At 42.7% G+C, this 27,359-nt stretch overlaps 1 protein-coding gene across 2 annotated transcripts in view; it reads left to right on the forward strand.

The window, feature by feature from the left end:
* Positions 1-27,359, forward strand: part of CRACR2A (calcium release activated channel regulator 2A) — a 930,414-nt gene that overhangs the window by 557,102 nt on the left and 345,953 nt on the right. For both annotated transcript variants that reach the window (XM_086921478.1, XM_086921488.1), the window contains one exon: positions 3,527-3,617. In XM_086921478.1, coding sequence (XP_086777604.1) covers positions 3,527-3,617 — 91 coding nt within the window. The remainder of the gene's footprint in view (positions 1-3,526; positions 3,618-27,359) is intronic.

Genomic DNA, 27,359 nt, shown 5'->3' on the forward strand with positions numbered 1-27,359 from the left:
ACCATTAGGGGTGCGAAATATGTCGACCCAATAAATATTAAACTATCACCACACTTATTTACACCTAGCTACTTAGGGCCATTATCACCCTTTAGCAGTCTTAACCTTCTGTTCTTTTTACTTTTGACAGAGGAATCCACCGATAAAATTGACTCACCATTGATATCCTCCAGTAATTTTTATACTCACTCACTGCCCTATGAGCACTACTTCATACGCAACATACTGCGAGAATTTAAAAGATTTCTGCAAAAGCGATCCTTCAGGGGACCCGTAGGGCATTGCAGCACTGGCCCGATGAGGAGCAACTGCCCTATGATGAAGCATGACATCCTTTGGGATGTGTCAGGGCAACAAGTAAGAGTTCTCGTCTTCTAAATCTTCTTCCCATTTCCTAGACTGGCTCTTCTTCTTCAGGAACAGTGACTCCTCGTTTTGGTCCATTCTTTACGTGGGAGCACGGGCACTGGTCCTTTTCCAGCTCCCAGTCACCCTATCCTCTTTAGTTAGAGTTTTTTAAGTCATGATCAGAAGATTTTGTTAAAGTCATGTGCTAATTAGCTTGGCCTTACCACTATGATTAACTCATAATGTGGGTGTTAATATCATGCTATTTTAAAAATAAAATATTCATATAAAAGTAGAAAACCTAAATCAGGGCAATCCCTCTGTAGGGATTTCCCTTATACAACTCATTACATCAGATAAGGTTTGTAATAAAAGACCGTGGGTCTTTCATTCCTATTTTTCTGTATTGTCTTATACAATGAGAGCTTTAACCATGTGGGTTGCATAGCGTTGTAGTATAGTTTAAAACGTTTACATGATTACGAGCATGCCAGTGATAAACTCTTTAAGACTGATGTAGGATTAGATGAGCTGTGGTAGTCCAAGGAGTAATATTGGATATAGTATATAGTGAGAACATGTAAGACTGTGTTTTCTTCTTTATAGTACTGTAGTATAGAACTATGGAAGCTGGGCAATTATTATTATTTATTTTATTTTGCCAAGTATTTAATTGGATTTTTATATATGTCTAAAGAGGGTGCATATCTAAGCGTTAAAAAGCCCACATTAGAAAAAGAATTGGCAAAACCAATAGGTCTCACCTCTGGAACCTATTGGCTTTGGAAATGGTTTTTAGCTAACTGCACAACATCCCCAATGCTATGCAGCATGGCTAAACAAAAAAGAACAAATAAAGGTGCTATGACATGGTGGCGGTGTCATTTTGAATTTTGTATTTTTTTTACCAAGTTGGATTGGTAAAAATATTTTTTTTAAAGTAATGTGAAAGCATTTTTATTTTAAGTGCAGGTGGAATGAGCAACATGAAGTCAGCCGGTGGGGATAGTGTAACAAAGTCAACTGTGGAATATGCCCCATATAGGACGTGGGTGGGTGGAACTTACACAGAGGACATTGGTGGGAGAAACAACGTAGAAAGGTGTGGGTTGTGGGACGCAACACAGAGGGAGCAGGTGTAGGGAAGCATCATGGAGTGCGGGGTTCAAAAGCAACACACACAGTGGGTTGGGGGTAAAAAGCAACCGGCAGGAGAGGGCATCATGGAACAGTTGAGGATGAAGCACACAAGTGAGAGAGTAAGGCAGTGGTCGAAGTGCATGAAGGCGAGCACAACACAGAGAGCTCTCAGGAGAGAGAAGTCGAGGAAGGAGAGCTGCAAAAAACATGCACTCTTTGCATGTGGCACTTATTTGTCCATTCTGAGAAGGACTCACTGCCCCTCAATCCACAACCCGATGTCTCACACACACCATGTAACGTAGATGCAGATATAGGCGCGACAGGTGCATTTAAAAATATTTATGAATACTCAGTCAGTCAAATGTACTTTATTCGGTTTATGTACAAGCCATAAAAGCATGCTAAAAGACACATAGTGTCAAGAAAATATACTCACTATGCTAAGATTGCATTGGCGAAAACACATTTCAGTTGCATTATTCTAGTAGTTCTGCTGCTAAACTATGTAAACCTGTGAGTGACCATGAGTGAGTAAATTATGTATGCATAAATCACATGAATTAACTTCACATCATATTTTATGAATCAGTTGTAGCCTGTAGATGTGTAGTTTTCACATTGTAGACCCTGTAAACAAAGATGTTCTATATGCTAGTGTGACATTTTTATTTTAATATTATATTTCCAAGGTGAAGTCACACCTACTCTTGGGATAAAGCTGTAGGAACCGATACCTTTGTGAATCATGGATTCAGTGTATAATGTGTCCAACACAGAGGATTTTTAAAGTAGATGCTGCTTCGTTTATTTAACAATGTTGAACTGAAACGGATAATGCGGTCTAGTAGAGAATTTAACAAGACAAGCAGCCAGATTCATGAAGGTGAATAGCGCTCGCAAAGGGCCAGATTCTCAGAATCTGGTCCTTTGCAAGCGCAATTTTTGCATTTGGGATTCATCATCCCAAATGCAAAAATCGGGTATAGCGAAATCGCTAATTTGCAAGGAATTACATTTAAGGAATCTCTATTTGAGATTCCATAAATGCAATTCATCATCCATTTTCAAATTGCGAATTCGCTATTTCGGGCCGCTATTTACCGCGAGGTCAAACCTCGTGGTAAATAGCGAAAACTTAGAAAAATACTTTTAAAAGCATTTTTCTAAGTTGCATGTTGCACACACACATGTCCTTTGGACATGTGTGTGCGCAACACCTGTTTAAATTTGCAATTAAGGGGTGTTACAGGGTGTCCTTTGGACACCCCTGGCACCCTTTAAATCGCTATCTTATGTGCGATTAGCTAATTGCTAATCGCAAATAAGGAATACTCCCCATTCATTCCTATGGGCCTTTTGGCCCATAGGAATGAATGGGGAGTTATTCCTTATTTGCGATTAGCAATTTGCTAATCGCAAATAAGGAATATGTAGGAATCACATTTTTTTTTGCGATTCCCACATGAATCCCGTTTTGCGAGCCTGTAATAGCGATTCCTTATGAATCGCTATTATAGACTCGCAAAACGGGTCTTTGATAAATCAGGCTGAAAGTCCTTTTTGTTTAAAAAAAAATAGTTTTGTTCAAAATGCATGCCTTCTTATAATCCAAGTAATACAATTGAAAAGGTTAGTGGTATTGTCCGCAGTAAGAGAATTTGGGTCCGTAAAACAGTTCTGTAAAAGTGGAAGATAAAAACAAATGTGGCGAATTATTAATTATTTTATACCTGTTTTGTACAAAACTATTTTGGGGTTTGTTCATTAAAATGTTTCTAGTATTGTAACGAACCACGTGCATACACACTTCATTTTAGAAAGAAAAATGGAAGCAATGGGGGCACATAAATTCTGCACTGGGCATATCTGTTATGGGTTCTTAAGATTTAGACAGTGTAAAATAACATAATCATTTCTTTGGAAGAGGGCCAATATTTCCTATTAGAACCAAATATATTTGATGGTGGAGGATATGAGATTTTAGTCCAAGCTTTCAACAAAAATTACTTTCTCCCCTGTTTAATTTCTTCAACAGAAAAATAGCGGCCTATGATGAAGAAATCCAGAATTTATATGAAGAAATGGAACATCAAATAAAAACTGAAAAAGAGAAATTTCTCCTTCAAGTAAGTATATTTATTAACAGTGCTTGCATATTCATGACTAACACACTGTCTGAATAATGTTTAATGATAATAAAACTCAAATATGTCTGACTAATTTTATAGAAGCTTAACATTAAATGACAATACTCAAATCAAATAGCTACATTTTTAAGATGCGGGTGGAGAAGTGAGCAAACATAAAAACTTCAGCTCCTAATTTTTGGAAATGTCACCCTTTGTGAGAGTGGCTGATGTTTCTCAACTGAAACGGTAGCCCTTCTTGTGACTATATACTACAGCAACAATTAGCAACATCACTTCTGATTTACATTTTCTTGAGGCGTAACTGGAAACTTTTAATTATTCCTTAAGGATATGTAAAAATGGTGGTAGTGTTGTTTCTGCTTGGGAGAGAAACTGGAGAAAGTAATTTGTGTATGCCAAAACTTTTGCTTTGAATGCAAAATTGTCAGACCTGACATCCTTGCTGTGGTGTTCCTCAACCCGTTTGCCTTCTCACCTCCTGTTTTTCTGATTTTATTTTTTTATTGGCTTTAGGACTCTGTGTATTTTATCTCTGTTAACCAGTGCTAAAGTGCTTCTGGTCGCTCCTTCACTAATTGGCACATTTAATTTACTTTTTAGTCCCTGGTAAACGACACCACATTTAACCATGGTCTGTACATTAAATGCTACTAGTAGGCCTGCAGCACTCATTGTGCCACTCAGTAAAGTCGCCTTTTAAAGCATGTCTCAAGCCTGTCACTGCAGCCTGTAGGTAAGTCTAAACTGCCATTTTGACCTGGTAAAATAAACCTTTTGCCAGGCAGGCCTAATCCTGCAGGGTGCATTGTATTTAAAAAGTAGAACATGTGCACTCAAGTTTTACATGGCCTGGCAGTGAAAAACTCCTAAAGTCGTTTTTTCTCTACTGTAGGGACTATTTTTAAAGTTACCTTATTACATTTATTAAGTGATAACTTTATATTGAGAGCTAATAGAGATATGATGCTTATAATCTACTTAGTTGTAATATAAAATCTGCTTTCATGGTACATTTGGAAAATACCACATTTAAAAAGTTAAAAAATATGTGATGGAGCGTGCACTCCTTCCCTTTCTTGTAAACCAACTTGCAGTCTTATTTGTAGATGCGTGCGTCCAGTGTCCGTGGATCGCCCCAAGCCACAGTCAATACTCAAGTATTCAGAAAAGAGCACTCCTCTCGGGCCCTCACTGTCGCACTGCGAAAAGTGGGAATCAGTCCCGTAATATATTCATTAATCCAAGTACTCTGCAAATTATGTTTTTTTAACACCTGAATATTGTTTTCAATGAAATGTGTGGTAAAGCTGTTAATTTTATTTGTTTTAGTAAACTCCTGACGAAAAGCCAGGAAGGCTCGAAATGCATTGGGTATTTCCCTAATGGGTCAACTTCGAATTGTGATTGATTTGCTCTTACCATTGTATAAAGCCTGGAATGGCATGCAACTGGTATTGGAAGAGTTAAATAAAGATTGCAGATCTAATTACACTGTCTCCGCTGTGATTAAGAGAAATAGTGCATGGATTTAACATTGGATGTTCAAAAAAGGTTATGTTTATCAGAGTTTACATTGGAGTACTTGGATTAATGAAATATATTGCGGGACTGATTCCCACTTTTGGCAGTGCGACAGTGAGGGCGTGAGAGGAGTGCTCTATTCTAAATACATTTAAAAAGTTGGCATTTTCTTGTTCTAACCTTTTGTGCCTTTTGCCAGTATCCTGGGTCACGTAACTTGGAATGACTATGATTTAGTGTTTGTGCATTCCTCCCAGACACTGGCACAGAGGAAACTACAGATGGGCAGGATGGGCCATCCGACCAGAATGGGGGTGGAGCTTTTCCCTGCCCGACTTACACTTCAAAGGAACCTGACAGCAGCCTTTTGTCACTTTAAACTTCTTGGAGCCTTGACAGTGGAAGGGAAGACTCTTCCAGGACGAGATGTGGGGAGAGTAGAGCGAATGTCCCCACTTCAAAGGCTGGGACCAGGTATAAATATTGGACCTCCAGGGCCACTTTTCATTACAGTCCTGGACCTGTGGACATTAAAAGACGGACTGTCCTGCCGCCAGAGGACTGCCATGGTGTGGTAAGACTGCCTTGCTCTCTGAGAAGGAGAGCAGGACCTGCTCCCTTAACCCCAGGCTAACCTGAGTGACTCCAAGGGCCAATTGGCTGACCCTTGTGTGTGCTACAGGGACACAACAAGCTTCCAAATCATCCCTGCACCTGTCTAGTGGACCTGCTGCAGCTAGACCTGCCTGGACCTCCAACTGGACTTTCTTGAGCCCTGCTGGCCTCTTCTAGAGTCCCTGATTCCACAGAGGTGCCCCCAGTTCCTGGACGCTTCACTGGCAACCAAGTATACTCCTCTCAAAAGAAAAGGTAAAAATCCTGAAGTTTGGCCTCCTTGCAACGGTGAACATGTCCGTTCACGACAAGACTCCGCCGCTTGCAGCGACCACCAGTGCAACGCTCCAGTGAGTCCAGCTCTTCGTGCTATAGTGACTGCTAGCGATGACTGACAATGCAAGAACCACAATTTAAGCTACAGCAACAATAGCGCGAAGTGACTGCCAACATGAAATACAGCAACTACCATCCACAATGCCTTACCTGCTCCCCATGCAACAGTGACGACAGCCCGTGACACCTGGCCTGGTCTGTGCACTATAGCAACAACCACCCAAGGCACTCTACCTGCTCCTCAAAGCCTCCTCCACTGCCAATGGAACTCTTTGCACCGGGACTAATAAGGTTGCTCTGCAGTGGGACTAACCTAGTTCCTGTACCCTTGCTCTATCTCTGCCTGCCTGAACTTGTGACTTCCCCATGGTGTAGTGCAACCAGATGACCACGATTGGCACTTTGTGCTTTTATGCACTATTTTCACTAAAGACTTTGAAATTGCTTATATCTGGTTTTTCTGATTTGATATTTGTTGGTCTGGGACAACGGAGAAACGGCGGCCCTCATCCTCCTGGACCTGTCAGCCGCCTTCGACACGGTCTGTCATCACACACTATGAACACGCCTCCACAACGCTGGGATCCAAGAGAAGGCCCTGGACTGGACCACCTCCTTCCTCTCCGGCAGAACGCAGAGCTTCCGCCTTCCCCCCTTCTGCTCCGAAGCCACCGAGATCATCTGCGGCGTACCCCAGGGCTCATCCCTCAGCCTAACTCTTTTTCACATCTACATGGCACCGCTCGCCCACGTCGCCCATCGGCGCGACCTCAAAATCCTCTCCTATGCTGATGACACCCAGCTGATACTCACCCTTACCATGGACCCCCACACCCCCAAAACCAACCTTCACGAAGCGATGAAGGCCGTTGCTGAATGGATGAGGAACAGCCTACTGAAGCTGAACTCGGACAAGACGGAGGTCCTCATCCTCGGATCCAACCCTTCGGCCTGGGACGACTCCTGGTGGCCGACCGCATTGGGAACCGCTCCAACACCTACCGACCACGCACGCAACCTAGGGGTCATCCTCGACTCCACCCTCTCCATGACTAAACAGGTCAACGCCATCTCCTCCTCTTGCTTCAACACCCTCCGCATGCTCCGTAGGATCTACAAGTGGATCCCCACTGAAACGAGAAAAACAGTCATCCAGGCCCTTGTCAGCAGTAGGTTGGACTATGGAAACGGCCTCTAGGCAGGAGCCTCAGCCAAACTCATGAGACGGCTCCAACGTATCCAGAACGCCTCTGCACGCCTGATCCTCGACATCCCTCGCCGCAGCCACAGCACACCCCACCTGAGAGACCTGCACTGGCTCCCGGTCAACAAGAGGATAACCTTCAAGCTCCTCACCCACGCACACAAGGCACTCCACAACACCGGACCAACGTACCTCAACAGATGACTCAGCTTCTACACCCCCACCCGCAGGCTCCGCTCCACCGACCTCGCCCTTGCTACAGTCCCCCGCTTCCCAAGAGCGACCTAAGGCGGCAGATCCCACCTCGACACAAAGACCTGGAACACCCTCCCCATCCACCTACGGCAGACCCAAGACCTGCTGACCTTCAGAAAACTCCTCAAGACCTGGCTTTTCGAGCAGTAGCAGCATTCCTCACCCCAGCGCCTTGAGACCCTCACGGGTGAGTAGTGCGCTTTACAAATAATTTGATTGATTGATTGATTTTATATATTAACCATTACTCTATTTTTCTGAATTGATTTTGGATTTTTCTTGTGTTATCTTTTTACTTTATTACTGTTTGTGTGCTGCATATATACTGTACACATAGCCTCTTAGAAAATCCTACCTGATTTTTGCCAAACAACCAGAGGGGTAAGCACAGGTTAATTCTGTGACTTTTGTGATTCACCCTGTCAAGGATTGTGGTTGTTGCCTGAGTGGGCTTCCACCCTCCAATTTTTTACATTGATTTTTAGTAGTGGGATCCTCTACTTGTGATAGTGCAGTTTCGCTCTGTTTTTGTGCAGCACTGAAATCCCATATAAATAATCTGACATCCGATTACATCTTTATACATTCTACTTGATTAGCTATTTTTACTTTTTTCTCAAATTTAATTCCTTCCTCATTTGTGCACCTGTACCCTTACCTGCAAGCATGCATATGATCTCAGCAACCAGGAACACAACACTATTGCAGAGCTAAAAGGGCTTTGCTAGGAAGGGAGTACCAGCAACCAAGAGCTCCCGGAAGCAAGATACTACAGAAAGCCATCAAGCCTGCCAGGAGGCCCAAACCTTCTCACTACAGTCCCGGAGGAGGAAGACGAAATGGGGGAACAGGAGGAAGTAATAGAGGAGGAGGATGAAAATCACCTGACCATCGCCTCAGAAGGGAAAGGGGGTCCAAAGAAGTGAATTCCCCTGTTGGATCCATTGCAGGGAGCAGTGCGTCCTCCCCCAACATGTCCCCCAAGGAACTGGAGGACATGAGGGCTGAAATGGAGTTTCAGCTCCAGGAAACAAGTAGGAATTTGAGGTAGCCAAGGTGGAGGCTGCCTCAAAAAGGGCCTTGTAGAAGAAGAGGTTGGCTTCAATAGAGACTGACTGGGTCTTGTGGGAAATGAAACTTCTGTTGGCTCATGAAGTAAGCCTAAAAGTGCTGGACCTGACAACCTAACAAGTGTCAGAATCTAGCAGCAATTGTGGCAGTGACTACACGGTGTCTAGTGGAGAAAGAAAGGTCTACATCCCTAAAGAACTGGTGTCCAGCCCCATGGTGGGGGATAACATTGGCAAATGTTTTTTAGCTTACTAGATAGCCCTGAGAATGGATACGGTTCCAGAAGAGGATTAGGGGTATATTCCCCGGTAGAATATGCCACATAATATGAGTGATAGCATACTGACTTTAGTAGTGGATGACCAAATGAGGTATACCCCCATGAAAGCCATTCAATAAAGTTTGTCTCACCCTAGAGAAATACAGGCTGAGATTCAAGGACAGACACAAACTGTCTGACGAGTCGGTTGGCTTTCATACATTTCTCAATCAAAGCGAAGCACAGTAAATTAAGTGCTTATGATGGACTATGTGATCTAATTTTGAGAGCACTCATCTTCAATGCTTGCCTTACAGAGTTGTGCCCGTACCTGATTGAGAGCAAGCTAAGTTCACACAGAGAGCTTATAAAGGAGGATGCAGACCTTTGGGTCAGCACCAGGGAAGAGTCACCAAAAGGGTGGACGGGGTCCCTACTAGAAGATTGAGAGAGAGACAAAAGGGAAAAAAACTGCTCTCAAAAGGCCCTCAAAATAGTTCTCTGGGAAAGGATTCCTAATACCAACCTGACCAGTAGAAAAGTGGCTGTCCTGAGAAGAAATTCTTAGGACTTTTACGTCTAAATGTTACAAGTGCTACAAGTATGGGCACATCAATGGGGAGTTGTCTTGCTGTAAAAAGCAGCAGCCCCTCACTGGGAGGCAGACACCGGGGATGGCCAGTGTAGCGCTTGGGGAGGTGGTTGCCCCAATTGGTATGAGGGGAAGTGCAGAGGTTACTCTGGTGTCTCTGGGTGATTGAGAGATGGTGCAAAGGCCCATATGCCCAGTAACACTAAAATATATAGGGAGTGGGTCAACATCAATGGCAAGTGGGTGGAGGCTGTGCGAGACACAGGAGACAGTACGACTACTGTTAGGTGTCATCTGGTGTCCTCACAGCAGGTAATTCCTAATATTACCCACCAGATTATAGTAACTGGCAACCTCAAGAGTCATTATCCTGTGGCTCTGGTTCCCTTCGAATGGGAGGAAGGGTCTCAGGCTTCCTAAGGGTAGCTGTGGGTTTAGCCATGGCAGTCTGGGAGGGACATCAAGAGGACCTGGAGCTTGGTAGTCAAGAGGACCTAGAGCCTGAAAAAATGGCCCAGGTGCCTGGCAAAAACAGGAAGCCAAGTGTGCATGAAAAATCCACCCCTAAGACTCCCACGGTCTGGGAGGAACCTGAGAGTGATGCCATGAAACCTACAGAAGAGGGCATTGCTGCCCTGGGAGACCTACCTTAGCTGGCAGGCTGGCAGGTGGAAGGGGGGGTCATCCCAGAAAGAGTCCTGCAAAGCCCAGAGAGTGTGTCCAAACTTGAGAGCTTATGGTGGCAGGCCGAGGCCCAGGCAGCTAGTGATCACCTAATTTACAGGCAGAAAGATCTCCTGTATAGCGAGCCTAGGGTTCCTTAGCCTGGGACAACCTGTGTGTTGATTGCCCCCCAGTGCTACAAGGCCTTCCTACTGGGAAAGGGTCATGATGTACTCCTGCCAGCACATTTGGGGCAAGACAGGAACTTTGCAAGCAAGTTACCCACTTCTGTTGGCCCCAGATGAGATTGACTTCAGATGCGTTCTGCAAGTCTTGCTCTAACTGCCAGGCCAGTGGAAAATTAAGTGGGAAAGCAGAAGGCCTATAGTCCCCTTCCTCTCATAGACACCCCCTTTGAAAGGGTGGGCATCAACATTTGTGGGACCCAAAGACTGCCCATTGACCATGCCACCCAGTACCGGGAGGCTATACTCTGAAAACAGTGGCTAAACCTGCAGTGGACAGGGCACTGGTGGGGGTCTTTGCCCAAGTGGGTTCCCCAAGGAGGTAGTGTTTGACTGGTGGACCAGTGCACTAACTTCATGTCAGCATACATGAAGTCCATATGGGGCGAGGTTAAAGTAGCTTACAAGTTCTCAACACCCCATCACCCCTAGCCCAATGAGCTTGTTGAAAGATGTAATGGTTTAATATGCTTTTAATTTGAGTTAATGCATGGAAACATTTCATTTTTTAGTTCTGGTGTATAACATTAATTTGAAAATGATTTACTTTATTGCTTTAATATTTTAACATTTTTAACCATTCATAAACTTAATTTTTTCTCTATTCTTTCCTATCAGGGGATCTCCGTCTGCATGTGAAAAGTTACTAGCAGTAACTTTACACCTGTAAATTATGCATTAAATGACCTCACCCCATTTACTGAAGGGGTGGAGACCTGTAAGTCTGTACCAAGCTGAAAATCTACTCTGTGAAATGGTGAATAGCGAAAAAGTGTAGACTTATACTTAGTGCAAGAGTATAGTAACATGCGTAAATTTATCTTTGCAAATGGGGCTATAAGGCTACTTTAACATTCCTCTCCTTGAGGGCAGAATGTCCAAATTAGGAAAACAAACGCCTCTCTGACCTTGAGGGGGTTGAAATCCCCAAGGCCCCAAAGCCTTTGTTTCACAGCTGTTGCTGTGATTGTGCAACATCATAAGCCACACACATGGCCACTGAAGTTAGCTGTTGAACATTCACAACAAAAGCTGAGAAAGGGGGTGGAAGTGTAGATAGAGGGGGAAGGCTCTGGTGTGTACTGCAGCACAATGTCTGCCTTTCTTTTTCCCCTCCCCACTCCATATATTTTGGAGAAGCCGGGGAAAGAGAAGGGCAGAGGATGTGTCGTAGAACATTGAAATGCTGAGAGTAGCGGGCCAGGTTACATAGGTCGCTTCTGCTTCATTGCCTTCAATGGAGCTTCCAACATTCCAATGTTCCCATTTGTTTTACTATGTTTCGTCTCAAACCAGCCACATTGTGTGGGTGCAGAAATGCTTCTGATGGGTGTGGTCCACAATGTCTAACGGCCTTCTGTGTGTGCTACTGAATATAAAGATATTTGCAAAAGAACAAAGGTCCTAAGCCTAGAGCAGTATAGAAAACACAATGTAATATAGACCACAATCGGAAACTATATCTTCTTTTTCCTAAACCCAGCCGGGTAAGGAATTTATTTGTTAAATGTAGAAAATTTAGGTTTGAGATACAGTTTCACAACAAACATTACTGTGTGAAGTAGAGCACAAGCCTGTGCTGTACTAGAGGTTGAAGAAAAGAATGTAGAAAAAAAGAATGTAGAAAAAGGGAAAGCAGTTTGCTTCAGGCAAAGGAGTTGAGCAAGACTGGATACTGTTTTACATTAGAATTGACAGTAATATCCAGGGTAGTTCATACATAAAAAATTCACAAGTTTCGCTGTATGTCTACTACAGAAAGTCGACGGCGTTTCGATCCCGTGCTCTGAATTTATAATGGGATCATCATCAGGACTTAGAATATGAATTGCCTGGTATTACAAATTAATTTAGCTCGCTTGTAGGGGGGTTCTACTGGTATATGCATACTGTCTTGGATCGGCGATATGGAAAGACCAGGGGGATCACTAGAATTCCGGGTCATTCGATTGGTGAGTTTATGCAAGGCTCGGTTAGGTGTACCGTCCTGTTGCTTTAGGTTTACGGTCGATAGTTTATTCGATCCGCGGTATTGGTCGAAGCAGTTCGTGCGTCGGTCGGTAGAATACTCGATCCGCGCTGGTTAAGTCCGTAGGCGAAGTGCCGATCCACTGGTGCCTACGGACTTAACCAGTAGAACCCCCCTACAAGTGGGCTAAATTAATTTGTAATACCAGGCAATTCATATTCTAAGTCCTGATGATGATCCCATTATAAATTCAGAGCACGGGATCGAAACGCCGTCGACTTTCTGTAGTAGACATACAGCGAAACTTGTGAATTTTTTATGTATGAACTACCCTGGATATTACTGTCAATTCTAAGGTAAAACAGTATCAAGTCTTGCTCAACTCCTTTGCCTGAAGCAAACTGCTTTCCCTTTTTCTACATTCTTTTTTTCTACATTCTTTTCTACAACCTCTAGTACAGCACAGGCTTGTGCTCTACTTCACACAGTAATGTTTGTTGTGAAACTGTATCTCAAACCTAAATTTGCTACATTTAACAAATAAATTCCTTACCCGGCTGGGTTTAGGAAAAAGAAGATATAGTTTCCGATTGTGGTCTATATTACATTGTGTTTTCTATACTGCTCTAGGCTTAGGACCTTTGTTCTTTTGAAAATACCTGATACCCATGGTCCAAAGCCACCTAGTGGGTCCCCCTTGTTTTTTGTTAAAACTGGATATTAAGATGTCACATCAGCATCTTGAGATGTCATGTGTCTGTATTCATCATAGAATATTTATGAAAGGTTCTGACAATTTACCATTTTGGTTAGGCCAAACACGTCTTTTTGCATATTTCCGCACGTGTGAGTGTTTGACCTGGTGGTAGAAGGCGGTGTCTTTGATTTAACTAGACTAGTTAATAAAAAAAATAAAAGCTTGTTCTCTGTTGGCAACTATGTGTATTTGGCGAGTGGCAGTGTTCGGTGTCACCATTTGCCTGTGGTCTATGCCTCTCTACAGCAAGCAGGGAGTGATGATCCATTTATAGCCTGGAGAGACAGTAAATGTCTGCACTGGCCGACCTTATTCCTCATAGTAACAAATCATGTTTCTATATTAAAACACAAACATTATATCCTTTATGATGTCAGCTAAGATTTCGACATGGCTCTCATAATAAACAGTTCTTTAATATTAAAAATGTAACTCAAGTTACGTGCAAGAACATTGTTCCATTACCGGGAAGTAGAAGCTCCCTGGGGGAGATACCATTTCACTGTATTTCAGATTTACCCTGCAGTTATGGACGATGGCTTTCATTTACCAGTTACATGGTGTATTTAAATTTAGTGCATTTTGTCATATGCCTTGTTTTCCTCATACGCCTCGACTATGTTCGAATATTGAGTCTTTGACATCTATTTATGACGTTTCATTAATGCTAATGGTACTGTGTTTATTCAGAACTAAACTATATCAACATAGATGTTGATAAAACCCCTACTCGTGCACACCAAATATTGCTTTATTTGTTCACATGGTTTTCTGTATTATTAGCTTTGCCTCCACCTCTTCTGTTTCACGTGGCAGTTTTTACTGGCTTTCTCTAATTAATTCACAGTATGAGCGTCTGTAGTAAAAGAGAAGGTGCTTTGCGAGTGAGGAGTCCCGGCATGTGGCAAAAAATTCCTGGGATAAAATCAACAAGGTGTGTGAACCCGCAGTAGCACCCCCTCCAATACCCAGCCAGAACCGTCATGGGCAGCTGCTTAATTTGATCACATCGGCATTGCTAACTAATTATTAAAATGATATACGCAGCTCTCTGTTTAGCCGTACCATTGTTATTTCTTAAACTTGGCCTGCTCTGTCGTTCACGATTATTGTTAGATACAGAGGACAGGCATGGAATCCTGCCCTCAAGGTCAATAAAGCCAACACCCATAGGTAAACACTCCACTCCCTTGTAAGTGGCACCCTTCCCAGCAATTGCATCTGTTCACTCACTGGTAATTATTATCTGGTCGGGTGCATCTGTGTTAACCATGGAAGCTCATGTCACACTGATGAGTCAAAACCATTACACCTGTTCCTGTGTTTGATAACGCCAATATTAATGTTTTCAAATCCAGTCTATTTTGTAGGCATGAGAGAAAAGTCTCATATAGTTTGACATGCTGTAATGAAACATACTGAAAGCTCCTGGTTTTTCTTCAAAGCACCCAGGGATTGACTCAGAGGCATGCCTTACTATTTTCAATTTGGACTTTGTCTATATAGTTATGTATGTTGGAAAGTTGTTTTCACAGTGGCATAAATGACTATTGACATTGGTATCAAATTCTGATCCTGGTACAGAGGTAGGCTGTGTGTTGACTTTTTATCTGATTGAGGTTTGGTGATTTTTGACATGGATCTCCAAATTCCGAAGTATTGATCAAAAAGCGTCAGCAGTATTTAAATTAAGCAATGCCTCTAGTTGAGAATCCCATGTCACAACTCCACCCTAGCCACAAGTCTGTTGCTGGTTTTCTTAAATTGAGTTGTTGGTTAACTAGAATGTGAACCCTGGTTATGCTGCAATACAACTCTCTAGAGGCCATCAGCCCACGGCTGTGCTACATGTAGCTTAGGGTTTTCCTTAGGCTCTTTTTGTATGTTTATACCTTTGAGGGTTCAGGGCACGCACCCCCATAAAATGTATGCACGCAAAACATCGTAACACATTTTGAAACCTTTAAAATATTTTTGATCAACATTCATACTAATAAGGTGTGCAGACCCACCTTCGCAGCAATACAATCCTTGCCATAGTGAGGCACAAGCCAACCCTAAAATAACCTATGCTCAACCCACTGGGAGTCTGGCACGGAGCAGTGAGGCTTAACTTAGAGGCGAAGTTTAAAGTATCTGTGCAACTCTTCAAACAGTAAAAAAGTGAGAATACCACACAAAAAGAATCCCACACCAAGGCAGTACAATAGAACTTTCTTTAACAAATGAAACAAGACCAAAATGATCATATTAGTAGAACCGGATATATTCAAATTCAAACATTTCAGTGAAAGTAGCTCTAAAAAGTGCCCACTGTGGGTATCAGGCTGTGCTGGACTGGGGCAAAGTCATGAGTTCAGAATGACCGCAAAGGAGCGGGGGCTGGGCCCAAGGACCCAGTTATCCCACTAAACAAAGTACCCTAAATCCTGGCTTCTGGAGTGTTGCGAGGATACGCATCTAAGATGCAATGCACAGTCAAAGTGATGCTTCAGTTTTCAGATTCAGCGAGGCTGTGATGTGAGGGCCTGCATCGTCATTGAAGAGCTTGTAGGCGGGCTTGAGATGCCGAGTCGGGCATCAAGGATGTCACAAAGTGGCAGCTCTGAAGATGATGTGGGCTGCACCTGCAATGCTAGTCTTTGCGACGGATCTAAACCACACAACAGCTAAGATGTGTATGTTCTGCTTGGGGTTGTGCCTTGCATGAGAGGAGATGCATCGGTTCCACTGGATCCATAGAGGCTGGCAGAGCACCTTCAGCCCACTTCCAAGGGTCCAGGTCTAGGGTGGCACCACTTGCAGGGTTGAGTCACAGATGGCAGAGTCCAGGTGCAGGTGCAAGGTGGTTGGAAGTCTATTATATCCCTGAGGCTTCAGATTAAAAGGCCAGGCAACTAGCCATTAGAGTCCCCCCTGAGTTCTGGGTTCAAAAGATGCAGGTCCAGGGCCGTTTCTAGGTGTTTTGCCTCCCTAGGCGAGAATTGAAAAATGCCACCCCCCTCCCTTTTACTACCATCACTCTCTCCCCTTGTCATCCAGGGCAGAAGATTGAATGCATTAGATATAAAAGAACTTGTATTCAACATTAAACAATATAACACATCAAACATTAAATAACTAAAGAAGCACTGTTCATGATATTTTATTTAGTTTTTAAATTTCTCTCTTCTAACTTCAATGGTGTTTTCTAAAGCCATTGCACTCTATGCCACAGCACTGTACTCTACGTCAGTGCCACTCTAGTTTATCCTGAACCGCACTACACTGCCCTACTCTACGCCACTGTACTCTATGACACTCCACTATACTCTACGCCACGCCACTCCACTCACTATATTCTGCTCCACCCCACGCCACTCTAGTCTAACGCATTTCACTCTCTCAATTCTATACCACACCACGTGACTTTACTCTGCCACGCCATTCTACATCACTCTACTCCATGTCATTCCACTCTACTCAACTCCACGCCACACCACTTTATGCCCCTCCTCTCCTTTTCACGCTGCTGTACAACATGGCTAAAAGACACTGTCATAGCCAATAGCTCTCGTGCAGGTGAAACCTATTGGCTTTGAAAATGCATGTTTAGTTGAGAGGGAAAATATAAAGGATTCTCCGCCTCCCTTTTATTTATGCTAGAAGTCATTTACATAATGCATATTGTTTTTTTATTAGTGTGGCCTCAAGCGCAAAGTAAAGCTTGCCAAAATACAAATCATTTGCTATGCTTAAAAAATGACAAAATAAGAGAACTCTGATAGTTATAGCCATCTACCAACCCACCAGCTAAGGATAGTCCAGTAGGTTCAACACCTGCTGCTAGGGCGCTTGCATAGCTTGAATGTACTAGCAATGGATCATTTAGGGCCTATTCAGACTATAAGCCGTTCTGGGCAGCTAACTTATATAACACGTAGCTGTGGGAATCAAAATAAAAACCCATGAGCCAGTGCGCTTCTAAGCTGCAGATCCTTGGCTGTAGGTGCTTTATAATTACATCATCATTGCTATGCTTAACTGCACATGATGCACGTGTGGGCGCACATGTATTACTGATGGTGCAATTTTTGAAGTACTTCAAAGAGAGGCGCTCATTTTCTTTGTGCGTAAAAGAAAACAAGCCTTTCACTGCACTTAAAGTTCTGTGCAGCCCAGTCCCTTCCCCCGCCCATTTCCCACCACCAACACCACAGGGTCGAGGTCACAGAAAGCAGAATTATCCATCGCTTTGATGAGAGCACTACATTTTTCATTACAATCTTTCAGCCGGGGGTCGGCTTTTAATAATTTGTGCTTTACAGAAGTCTCCATCTTCGTGCGCGCACAGGGGCAGCTTCAGGGCAATGAAAGTAAATACTTATTAAGTAATTTTTTTCCCCCTTTTGCCGCCCTAGCCATTTTGCTACCCTAGGCAGCCGCCTGTGCAGGTCCAGTCGTTCTCATCCAGGCAAGAGGGCAATGGGCAGCAGGTCAGCACAACAGGGCAGTATTTTCTTCAGAGCAGCAGTCCAGCAGAGTGGCAGTCCTTCTCCCTGGCAAAGTATCCACATGTCCAGAAGTGTTCTGATTTTTCACAGTTGTGCCTTCGAAGGTGGGAGAAGCTTCTAAAGACATGCTTTTGAAGTGCACAGATGGCCTGCCTCCCCTGTCCTGGCTCCACACCAACTACAGGGGTTATGCAGCCCTTTGTGTGAAGATAGGGCACAGCCTATAAAAGTGTATGTGGGGCAAGGACTGTAAAGCACACCTTGAACCTAGTTCTCTGAGCCACTAGCAACCAGCTGAGGTCCTTGGTCACCTAATAGATTTGGCTATATCTGGGTAGGTGTGATATCGGCCTGGTTTTGAATTAGCTGGAGCCTACGCAGAAGGAATTTGAGAAGACCGAAATAAAGAGAATTAGCATAGTCAATTCTGTACATGACTAAGGCTATTATTACCTGAATTAGAGCCTCCCTTGTGAGGAATGTCTTTATCTTTTTTATACATCGCAGATGGCAGAAGCAAGCCGATTTCACTGCGCTAACCTGCAGCTTGACTAAAAGCTCCTCATCAATGATGACATCGAGGTTTTTGACTGCCTTTTTGGGTTCTAAACTTATTTCGAACTCAATGTTTCTTCTTTCCACCAGAAGATCGTTCAAGAGTTTGAGAGCAAGGAAAGCAAATGAGCCTCCCTCACCCTTGGTTTTCTTGAGCCTAGGGACCACAAACAGTTGCTGGTTTGTAGTGTGCAAAGTTCTCATAGGGTTGCGGGGTCTTAAATATCTCTGTATCAGTCAAGGCCCCTTCATGTGCATTGCTCAATGAGCATGACAGAGTGACTTAAACCAGATTATTTTGTATACTGGAAGCCAGTGCAAGGCCGCCAGGGCCACTGTAGTCAACTGGTACTTGGGGAATTTTTATAGAATCCGGATGCTGTATTTTGGATTGCCTAGAGTCTTTTCATGACAGATTTGGGACTCCCCAAATTTAGAGAGTTTCCATAATCTTGTTGTAATATTACCAAACCTTACACAACCACTTTATATGAGGGTTCCAGCAGCCATGTTAACAGTTTTCTCAGTATCCTGATTAGGCCAAACCAGTTTCATGATAGTATTTTGGCCTGAACCTCCATAGAAAATGTGTGTTGATCCAAAAGCCCAGGCTCTTGACCTCTGATTCAAGGTAGGGCTGGGTGCCAAGAAAATGTGGTTGGCTCAATTCCAGGATTATTTCTAACCACACGCACTCATGTCTTTTCTGGGTTTAATATTAGACTGCTCGCAGACATTCAGTCTACTACAGGTTTTAAGCAGTCGTAAAGTTGGTTGGACATCTTTTGTATGTGGGAGAGAGGGAGATGACAATTTGTGTGTTACCTACGTTAGACACAATTGAAAACCCACAAGCCTTCCCAATCTCTGACAGCAGGACAACATACAGGGTAGCAGTAAAACTAATTATCCCTTTGGAAAGGCAAGTAACTAAATCTAAAATTCTTCAAGCATTCAAGTCACAATTTTGCCACACATATCAAGAGTCTGCACTTCTAAACTGTACCATGTAAGAATAAAATGTGCACAGAGCGTTACTGTCGTATTCATTACCATGCAGTGATTCCATTATCCAAATTTAGTCATGTAGGGTATATATTAGCAATTCTTCACAAGATCCTTAAATGTACAAAAATAATGTTTGCAAAAAATTGGAGGCTTTACGTTGTAACAATTCAAATGTACTTATATAAACCCCTGCTCTCAACCTGGTGCTGACAATGTTTTCTTAAAAACAATTAAATGTCACAACCAAAATACATTAAAAAGTGAGAAATAACCATCTACCATATCACAATTTCAAGTGAATCCTGCATTTACAGAATACGTTGACGTGTTTCGATGGAGTTTATTGTATGTTGCCACTTTCTTCGGGGCACGAATGAAAAATACACAATTTCCTACACAAGTTCATAGCAAAAGTAAAAAATATATATGACAGAAATGACTCCACTAGAAATAATTCATTACATAGAATCTCGGACCAATAAATATTTTTGTGGTACTTCACTTGAGAGACCTTCCCAAGGCACTTTTGCTCCTGTGCCAATTATCCAAAGAAATGTCCTTACATTACTCCCTTTCTTTCATATTTACACATCATTCCATGCTCTTTTCATGCATATTCCATAGGGACCATTCTCGTATCAATCACATTCTCATCAAGGTCACACAACTTTCAATGCAATACATTCCATAATTTAATACAGAGAGCTCTTAGCACTTACCCTTCAGTGATGTAAGAACTCCTTGTCCTGGCCTTCTCCTTCAAATCAAGGTTCCAGAATGTTTCCTACTTGTTTGTTATTGATATTGAAAATGTGTGGCGTATTTCCTAGATCGAGATATCAAATAACCACTGTAGGGAAGAGAGCATGTTATTGTTTATTAACTTAACAAATGTGTTGAATGCATTAGGCACCAACAGCTCCGAGGTCACCAGATGACATCTGATAGTTGTCATCTTGGCTCCAGTCTCTATCAGAGCCTCCACCCTCTGTCTATTGATGGTGACCCACTGCCAGTATTTTGTGGCATTACTAGGCATGTGAGTGCTCTGTAACATCTGTCCTTTACCCAGGGACAATAGGGTAACCACTACTCTGTCCCCCACACTAACTAGGTTATCTTCCTTACAGAGCACTATACCAGCCAGTCCCAGTCACTGTCCACCGGTGGGAGTCTGAACCCTCTTGGGATACTTGGCATCCCCCTTGAAGTGCCCTTCCCGTTGGTACTCATAGCACCTAGGGTGTGCCTCCCCTGAGGCCTTATTATAAAGGAACCATCCCTTCTTCATTTCATATGGGGATGGGAGTACTGAACTGTGGAAATAGTTTTGGGACCTTTTGAGGACTTCTTGGTTTTATTATGTATCCCCCTTCTTCTTCTGCAGGGCACCCTGTCCACCCTTGTTGTGATCCCCCCAGATATCTTCTTGTGGACCCAAGTGCTGACTCAGCAGCCCACATCTATAGCAATTTCCCTGTGGTAAGAGAGCTTAATCTCAATCATGTGTTGGAGCAGATCTGCAAATCAAAGACTGAACATGTGCTCCTTTGCAATCAAGTTGTACAGCCCCTGATAATCATTTACTTGACTACCATTCACCAACCATCCAGTACCTTGCAAAAAGAATCCACACTATACAACTAGGTCTGTTGGGCCATTGTCTGGCTATCCCAATACTTCTGCCTATACTTCTCTGGGGAGAGACCAAACTTCCTGACAAGGGCTTCCTTCAGGAAGGTATTGGTCATTATGGGGCATATTATCAAGGACCTGTGTTAAAATTATCGCCTTTTTATCAGCAGGAAACTGCTGATAAAACAGTGATAATGGGCTTGATAATACGCCCTTGTTAATTCCTATAGAAGCCCATGTTAACACAAGAACCTGGGCTTCTATGGGAATTAACAAGGGCGTATTATCAAGCCCATTATCGCTGTTTTATCTGCAGTTTCCTGCCGATAAAACAGCGATAATTTTAACACCGGTCCTTCATAATATGCCCCTATGTCTCTCTAGTGCCAGTAGAGTATTCCTACCCTCACCATGGATATGCCTCCACAGGCTAGCCCACCAATCTTCCTCCGGGATCTTGTGCAACTGTAAGCCAATCTCATTAGCCACAAACCACTTGTCAATGTCGTCGCCCACAAAAAGTCAGACGCCAGGGACTTACAAATAAATTAAAAATGCTTATTGGATATAAGCCATTGTTACTCTGATTTTTTATGAAAGGAGCAAAAGCACTTTATAACTTTTTAGCATTGGTAAAGTGTGCAGAGTACTAAGGCCAGCAAAAACAAACTCAGCAAAAACTGGAGGTCTGAAGGCAAAAGTTTAGGAGAAAATGACACCAAGTATGTCAGTTAGAACACTAGCCAATTACCTAACAGTATTTGCGGAAGTGAAAGCACTGGTTTGTCATTTCAGATGTCATCAGAGATGTTATCAATGATAGAACATGTCATGCATAATGTAATATGTCTTAAGCTGGGTATGACGACGGTGTGAGTTATAGCTACTTCTTTTAACTAATTGTCAATTTCCAGTTTTATTGGGTTTGAAATTGTATTTTTAAATGTCAGCTAAGGGTATTTTTTTCAAATGTAAAGTAAGGAATTACCATACCTAACTATAACGTCCTTTAAAGTTTGTTTCTTTCAGTGAAGTTCATAATTATTTTCCATACATTACAATGTGAAGCAGTACCATTTCAAATAAGCCAGACTTCATCTAAGGGCCCGAATACCAACAGTCATAGCAGACCTATTGGCTTTGTCAAAAAGGCACCCCAATACTTTATCAATAACCATAATTTAATAAATATATAACTACACACATGGCTATACATAATAATTGTCACAAAATATTTAAAATGAAGATTGTTATTAACCATAAACATGTGCATAAGTCTTTAAAAATTTTCAGGCTGCAAAATGCAGCCACAAGACCAACTACATGAGGTCCTTTCTCTGTAACTGAAGAGCAAACATTTCTAACTTAGAGTGCTTTAAGAAATATAGCAAATTCTTCTGGGGTCAAACTTTCAATAACACAGGAGACTTGCTGTTTATTGTTAACATTCCCGAGGGGCTGTTTTGCTCCCTGCAGACCCCTCAACACTTTTATTTGTATATGGTGGTACCCTTTCCCCTCATTTGGGCACCATGACAACAAGAATAATTTAAAAAATAGCCCATGAAAGGCATTTTAGGGTGCTCCAGGGAAAGAGCAGTGAATAATAATTAAGCGCCCTCACTGCTTTACTATTAAAACATTGAGGTTGCGGCTATTGTTTTTTTAAATATGTTTGTATTGTGCAATCACTACTGTTGGGTGTACAGGATAAGCTGACGCTCATATAGTAATCACACTAGATTTAATCCAAAGAACAAATATAATGTATGATGCATCCAAAATATGTGGAAAGAGAACACCCTACTTCCCTAAACTCAATCGAAAGACTGAACAATACTTTAACAATGTTTGGAGCACACATATACTTCTATAATCAAATTCAATCGTACAACACAAAATCAACAATAGTCAGTCTGGCTCGCCTGTACTCGGGTGTTGAAATACGGAGGAGCAAGGAGTCGGGAGAAATTGTATTTCATATTGGCAGGCGGCGGCTTGCATTTTCCAGGGCTATACTTGGATTTGAAAAGAAACTATTTGAAAAAGTTTATACAAGCGGACTGGAGAATATATTGATTTCTGCCTGATGTTATACTTACGTAGCTGACCTGGGATCCAGTTATGCCATAACTTGTATATTGGAAGACTTGGAACTTACTGACATCACAGAATATACGAATCTTAAGGATAAAATACAGATATATGCCTTTAACGAGATATACATTTGAGAAACTTCAAGCCCTGAGGAAGCCGTAGGTTATCCCTACCATGCCGAAACACGTTGGCGTAAGGGATTGGAATTTGATGACATTAAAAGAAGAGAACAACAAGAGCCTGACTGACTATTGTTGATTTTGTGTTCTACGATTGAATCTGATTATAGAAGTAAATGTGTGCTCCAAAACATTGTTAAAATGTTTTATTGTGGGTGACCTGGTCACTCCTCCTGAGCCACCCACTGGAAGGATCTATGTTTTCTTTATTTTGGCAACATGGGAAGCCCACTGCCGCAGAGCTGGCCCTTGTTTACTTTTATTCTCATGGTGCCCTATACCAACCTGGCGCACCAATTGTTTGTTTTATTTTTTGCCAACCTGTAGAGTCCACTACCATGCTGCCATGGTAGGACCTGGACCCACTGCTTTGGTCCTAACTGCGGGAGGAGCTTTTGTTTTTACTCCCATTTGGCAGTAGCAAACCAGCGCTGCAAGCTTCCTTCCACAGTGCCATGGCTTGGCTGGAGTCTATACTTGGCTCCTGGTTGCGGGAGCTGCTTTTGTTTCTACTCCCATCTGGTGGGAGCAAACCTATGTTTTCTGCTCGCAAGAGTGTGGGCTGGGAATTAGATTAGTGTTATCTACCTTCACTCTCACAGCTAGAGAACAGTGCAGTGTCTGGGACACTTCCTGCCATCGAGCCCCAGGGAATGAAGTCCCTACGGCCATTATATAGCTCAGTGAATGGGACGCCATGCCCGTCCTCCAAAACATCATGTCCTGGGTATGTGGGCCCTATGGGCATTAAAGGAATGAGGAGGGAAGCAACATGCCCCCCCAAAGGGAAACCGCATTAACAACGTGGGTTGAACCATATGTGCTGTTTCCCCTCTGCGGAACCATGCTTGCCTTAACCACGCACTTGCCTTACCCACACACATGCGTGGTTAAGGCAGTGAGTGGTCTAGATTGCCGGATGGGCGGAGATAGGAACAGGAAGCATCTGGAGAGAAAGCTTGACGCATACAGGTAAGAGGGGCTGGGGCTGGGTTTGGGAAGGGGAGTAGCTTTTTGGAAGGGGATGGTCTTAGGGCCCAGATAGAGCGGGCAGGGTAGTGTTTAGGGCATAGGGTTGGATTGGATGAGGGTTCTCCAAGTTTAGGGTTCAGGGCCTGTTTTAGTTTCACACATATAGCAGTTGGCGAGATTTGGCCAGGCGAGTTTAGGGCTCAGGACCTGTTTCAGTTTTGTGTATTTAGGATTGGCGAGGTTTGGTTGCGATTTGGTAAGATTGGAGGAAATGTCGTACCCTCTCCTCATTAGTCGATCAGGATGGGGCCTGGCGAGGTAGTCGGGGATAAGTGGGACATGTTTCCCTCCAAGTTTGAAAAGGATCGGTGAAGTGGACCTGGTAGAAAAATAATTGTTTCTGAGGTGCCCGTGTCTAATGTTATCCAAAAGGCACCATTATGGAGGTTCTGGAGAAATGGTTTTAAGGTGGTTCCAGTTGATCCATGTGAAAAGGGCTTCTGTCACTGATGGCTAGGCGTGTCTAGTGTATGTGTGATTCTTTTGGATTTACCATGCATATTCCTTTAACAATCATGTCTTTACAACAAAATCGTTGTAAAGGCATTCGAGGTAAAGGCATGCATGGTAAAGGAGTGAGTCGTTAATACACAATCGTGGTTGGGACCGCATTGTAGAGGCACACGTGGTTCAGCCATGCATGCCTCTGTCATACAACCCCTTCCACAAAAATAACAAAAGGCTCACTCTGGGATGGGGGCAGCACAGCCACCCTTCAAATTACACTGTTGTGCCAACTCTTGGGCCTTGGCTCGCCTCAGGGGAATTCAAATTGAAAAGGTTTGAAATCCCATTTTTTAAAAGAAGAAAATATTGTGGTACTACCACAGTAAATAAAAAAAAACAGTTTTTGGCCCCAGGGGCTGGTGATAGAATCCTTACCCTTTCCCTCCTTTTTTTATTCAGAACATGAAGACTAAGTCACTGAGTCCTAAAATAGCTTCCAAACATCCTTGTTGATGTGAGTCAGGCAATCACATCTCACCTTTTGATCTGCCGGCCTCACAGCACTCCTGCGTCTCAAGATATCCATACATTTTGAGTCTTAATTTCTCAAAAACTGCTGAACCGGTTTACACCAAATCAAAACAAGCATGCTTACTGTGTAATGACCTAGCTTTCTGCTAAATTTGGTGTAATTCAGCTTAGCCACTTAGGCTGAAGCAGAGCTAAATTTCTACAGGAAATTGCATGGGGAAATGTTTTTGGGGATCCATACTTTTTCTTGACACTACTCATTATTAAAACATCACCCTGAAATTTTCGAGGAAGGAGCTGAGGTGAAAGCGCTTTTTTAGGAAAATTTTGGAAAACTCATCAAATGGCACCAACGTTATTAGGAAGCCTAAAAACATATACCTATAGAAACACTTTCTAATTAACGAAAACTTTAGATTAGACCCTCGAGTAAAGTATTTCCTCTCCTATCTTTCCCACATAGAGTCACTACGGCCAATGCTTAGATTCAATCAAGAATGTCGTTTCATAATTCAGAATATCTTGGCATCACAAAATAAACACACAGCATCTCGTACAAATTTGTAATGTAATAGCCAGAATCATTTTCAGTAAAAAAAATGATGCAGTTTCCAATCATTTCAGTCAATTAGAAAGGGTTCCTGTGGAAAATTGCATATTTTTCAATTCTGACTGTATCGTACAAATATATGTAGAGGCCCACAAAGTCTGTAATTATATATGTAGATGTAACATAAGATTTTGTGACAGAGCTATATTTCTCATCACAATAGCAGCCCCGGGCCTTATAGATTGGGAGCACTACCATGTGACTCAATGTGCATTAGTGCAGAACAGGGTATTTCCCTTTTAAGGACAGTTCCCCTCACACACCAGAGGTGTCATGCTTCATCATGGGGGTACCTCCTCGCGTGAGGGACCTAGTTCTCATGCTTGCTACAACTCCCTTGCTGCAGAGGAGGATCTCAGGGGTCTTTTGATAAGGAGGGAGGGTGTACTAAAACCCTATGAGAGCTTGGTGTGTTGATAAAAAGGTGCAGTGCTCAAAGTGATTAAAATTGGCAACCAAGTCAGCTATGGTGCTACTTTTATTCGACTGCCCGGTGTCAGGATTGAAAACAAAATATAGCTTGTAACGCAGTTGCCTGGATTCAAAGCTTCTGCGCTTTCGTACAGTATTTCCCAGGCCTCCTCTTTCAGACCTTTTTTGCGTTTTTGCGAGTAAGCCTGTATAACCGTCTCCACTACTAAACCTCCAAAATGTTCCTAGGTCTACATTTTAAAGAGCTTTTTAGATTTCCATGGGCCTTGGTGCATTCTTGATCAAACCAGCCCTTCCTCTTTACAGATCCTATCTTCTGATTAAGAGTTAGCTCCTCTTTCATTGCTTCAGTAATTCGGTCAAATGACTCCATAATCACCGAGGCTTCAGCCAAATCATCCAGACAAACATCATAGGCCCTCCTTTGTTGGTGGATTAAATGCTCTAGGAAACTGGTCAGATATATCATAGACCAACGTAAGGTAAAGCCGTTCAGAAAAGAGAGCTCTATATTTTCCACAGAAAAAGTATGATGGCAAGCCCCTTGTTAATTTACAGATCTAGTGTTCAACGCTAAGCTCTGAGGATAGTGGTCACTCATTGCAAAGTTGTGTATTGAAAAATTGATAACTAAGGCTGAGTAACTGCTGGGGAAAAGCGGAAAATCAATAACGCTTTTACACATATTACCATCAAATGTACAGGATACCTCGACTGATCTTTGCCCAAATTCATTGCTGAAACCTTGTTCATATTTAAAAATAAGCTCATTGAGTTTCTAGCCTTATTCTGAGTGTAAAAAATGGGTGACATTGTCATTTGTGGGTGAAGTCATGCCACAAATATTGTTGGATGGCAATTTGCAGGGTTGGATATTAAAATACCCCCCTTACAAGGATGTTGTCCCCATTCCACTTGTTAATTAGAGATTAAGGATTAGTTTCAAGTTGGCTTAGAGTACCCAGTATATCTGGATCAAAAGCATTATCATAGAAATTGACTAAAATCAATTGGATAGATACTGAGAGCTCAACAGAAACAATTTGATAAAAGGTGTTACGAAACTTTATATTTACAATAGAGGAAGATACTTAATTTGATGCATGAATACAAAGACCACCCTTGGGTCTACCAGATTTCGATGGAATGGCTGGAGAGTTGAATGTTTTAAAACCATTCAGATGAGATAGTTCAATGACCCATGTTTCCTGT

This window comes from Lissotriton vulgaris, chromosome 1_1 (genome assembly GCF_964263255.1).
Source record: "Lissotriton vulgaris chromosome 1_1, aLisVul1.2, whole genome shotgun sequence".
In the NCBI taxonomy this organism is placed as follows: domain Eukaryota; kingdom Metazoa; phylum Chordata; class Amphibia; order Caudata; family Salamandridae; genus Lissotriton; species Lissotriton vulgaris.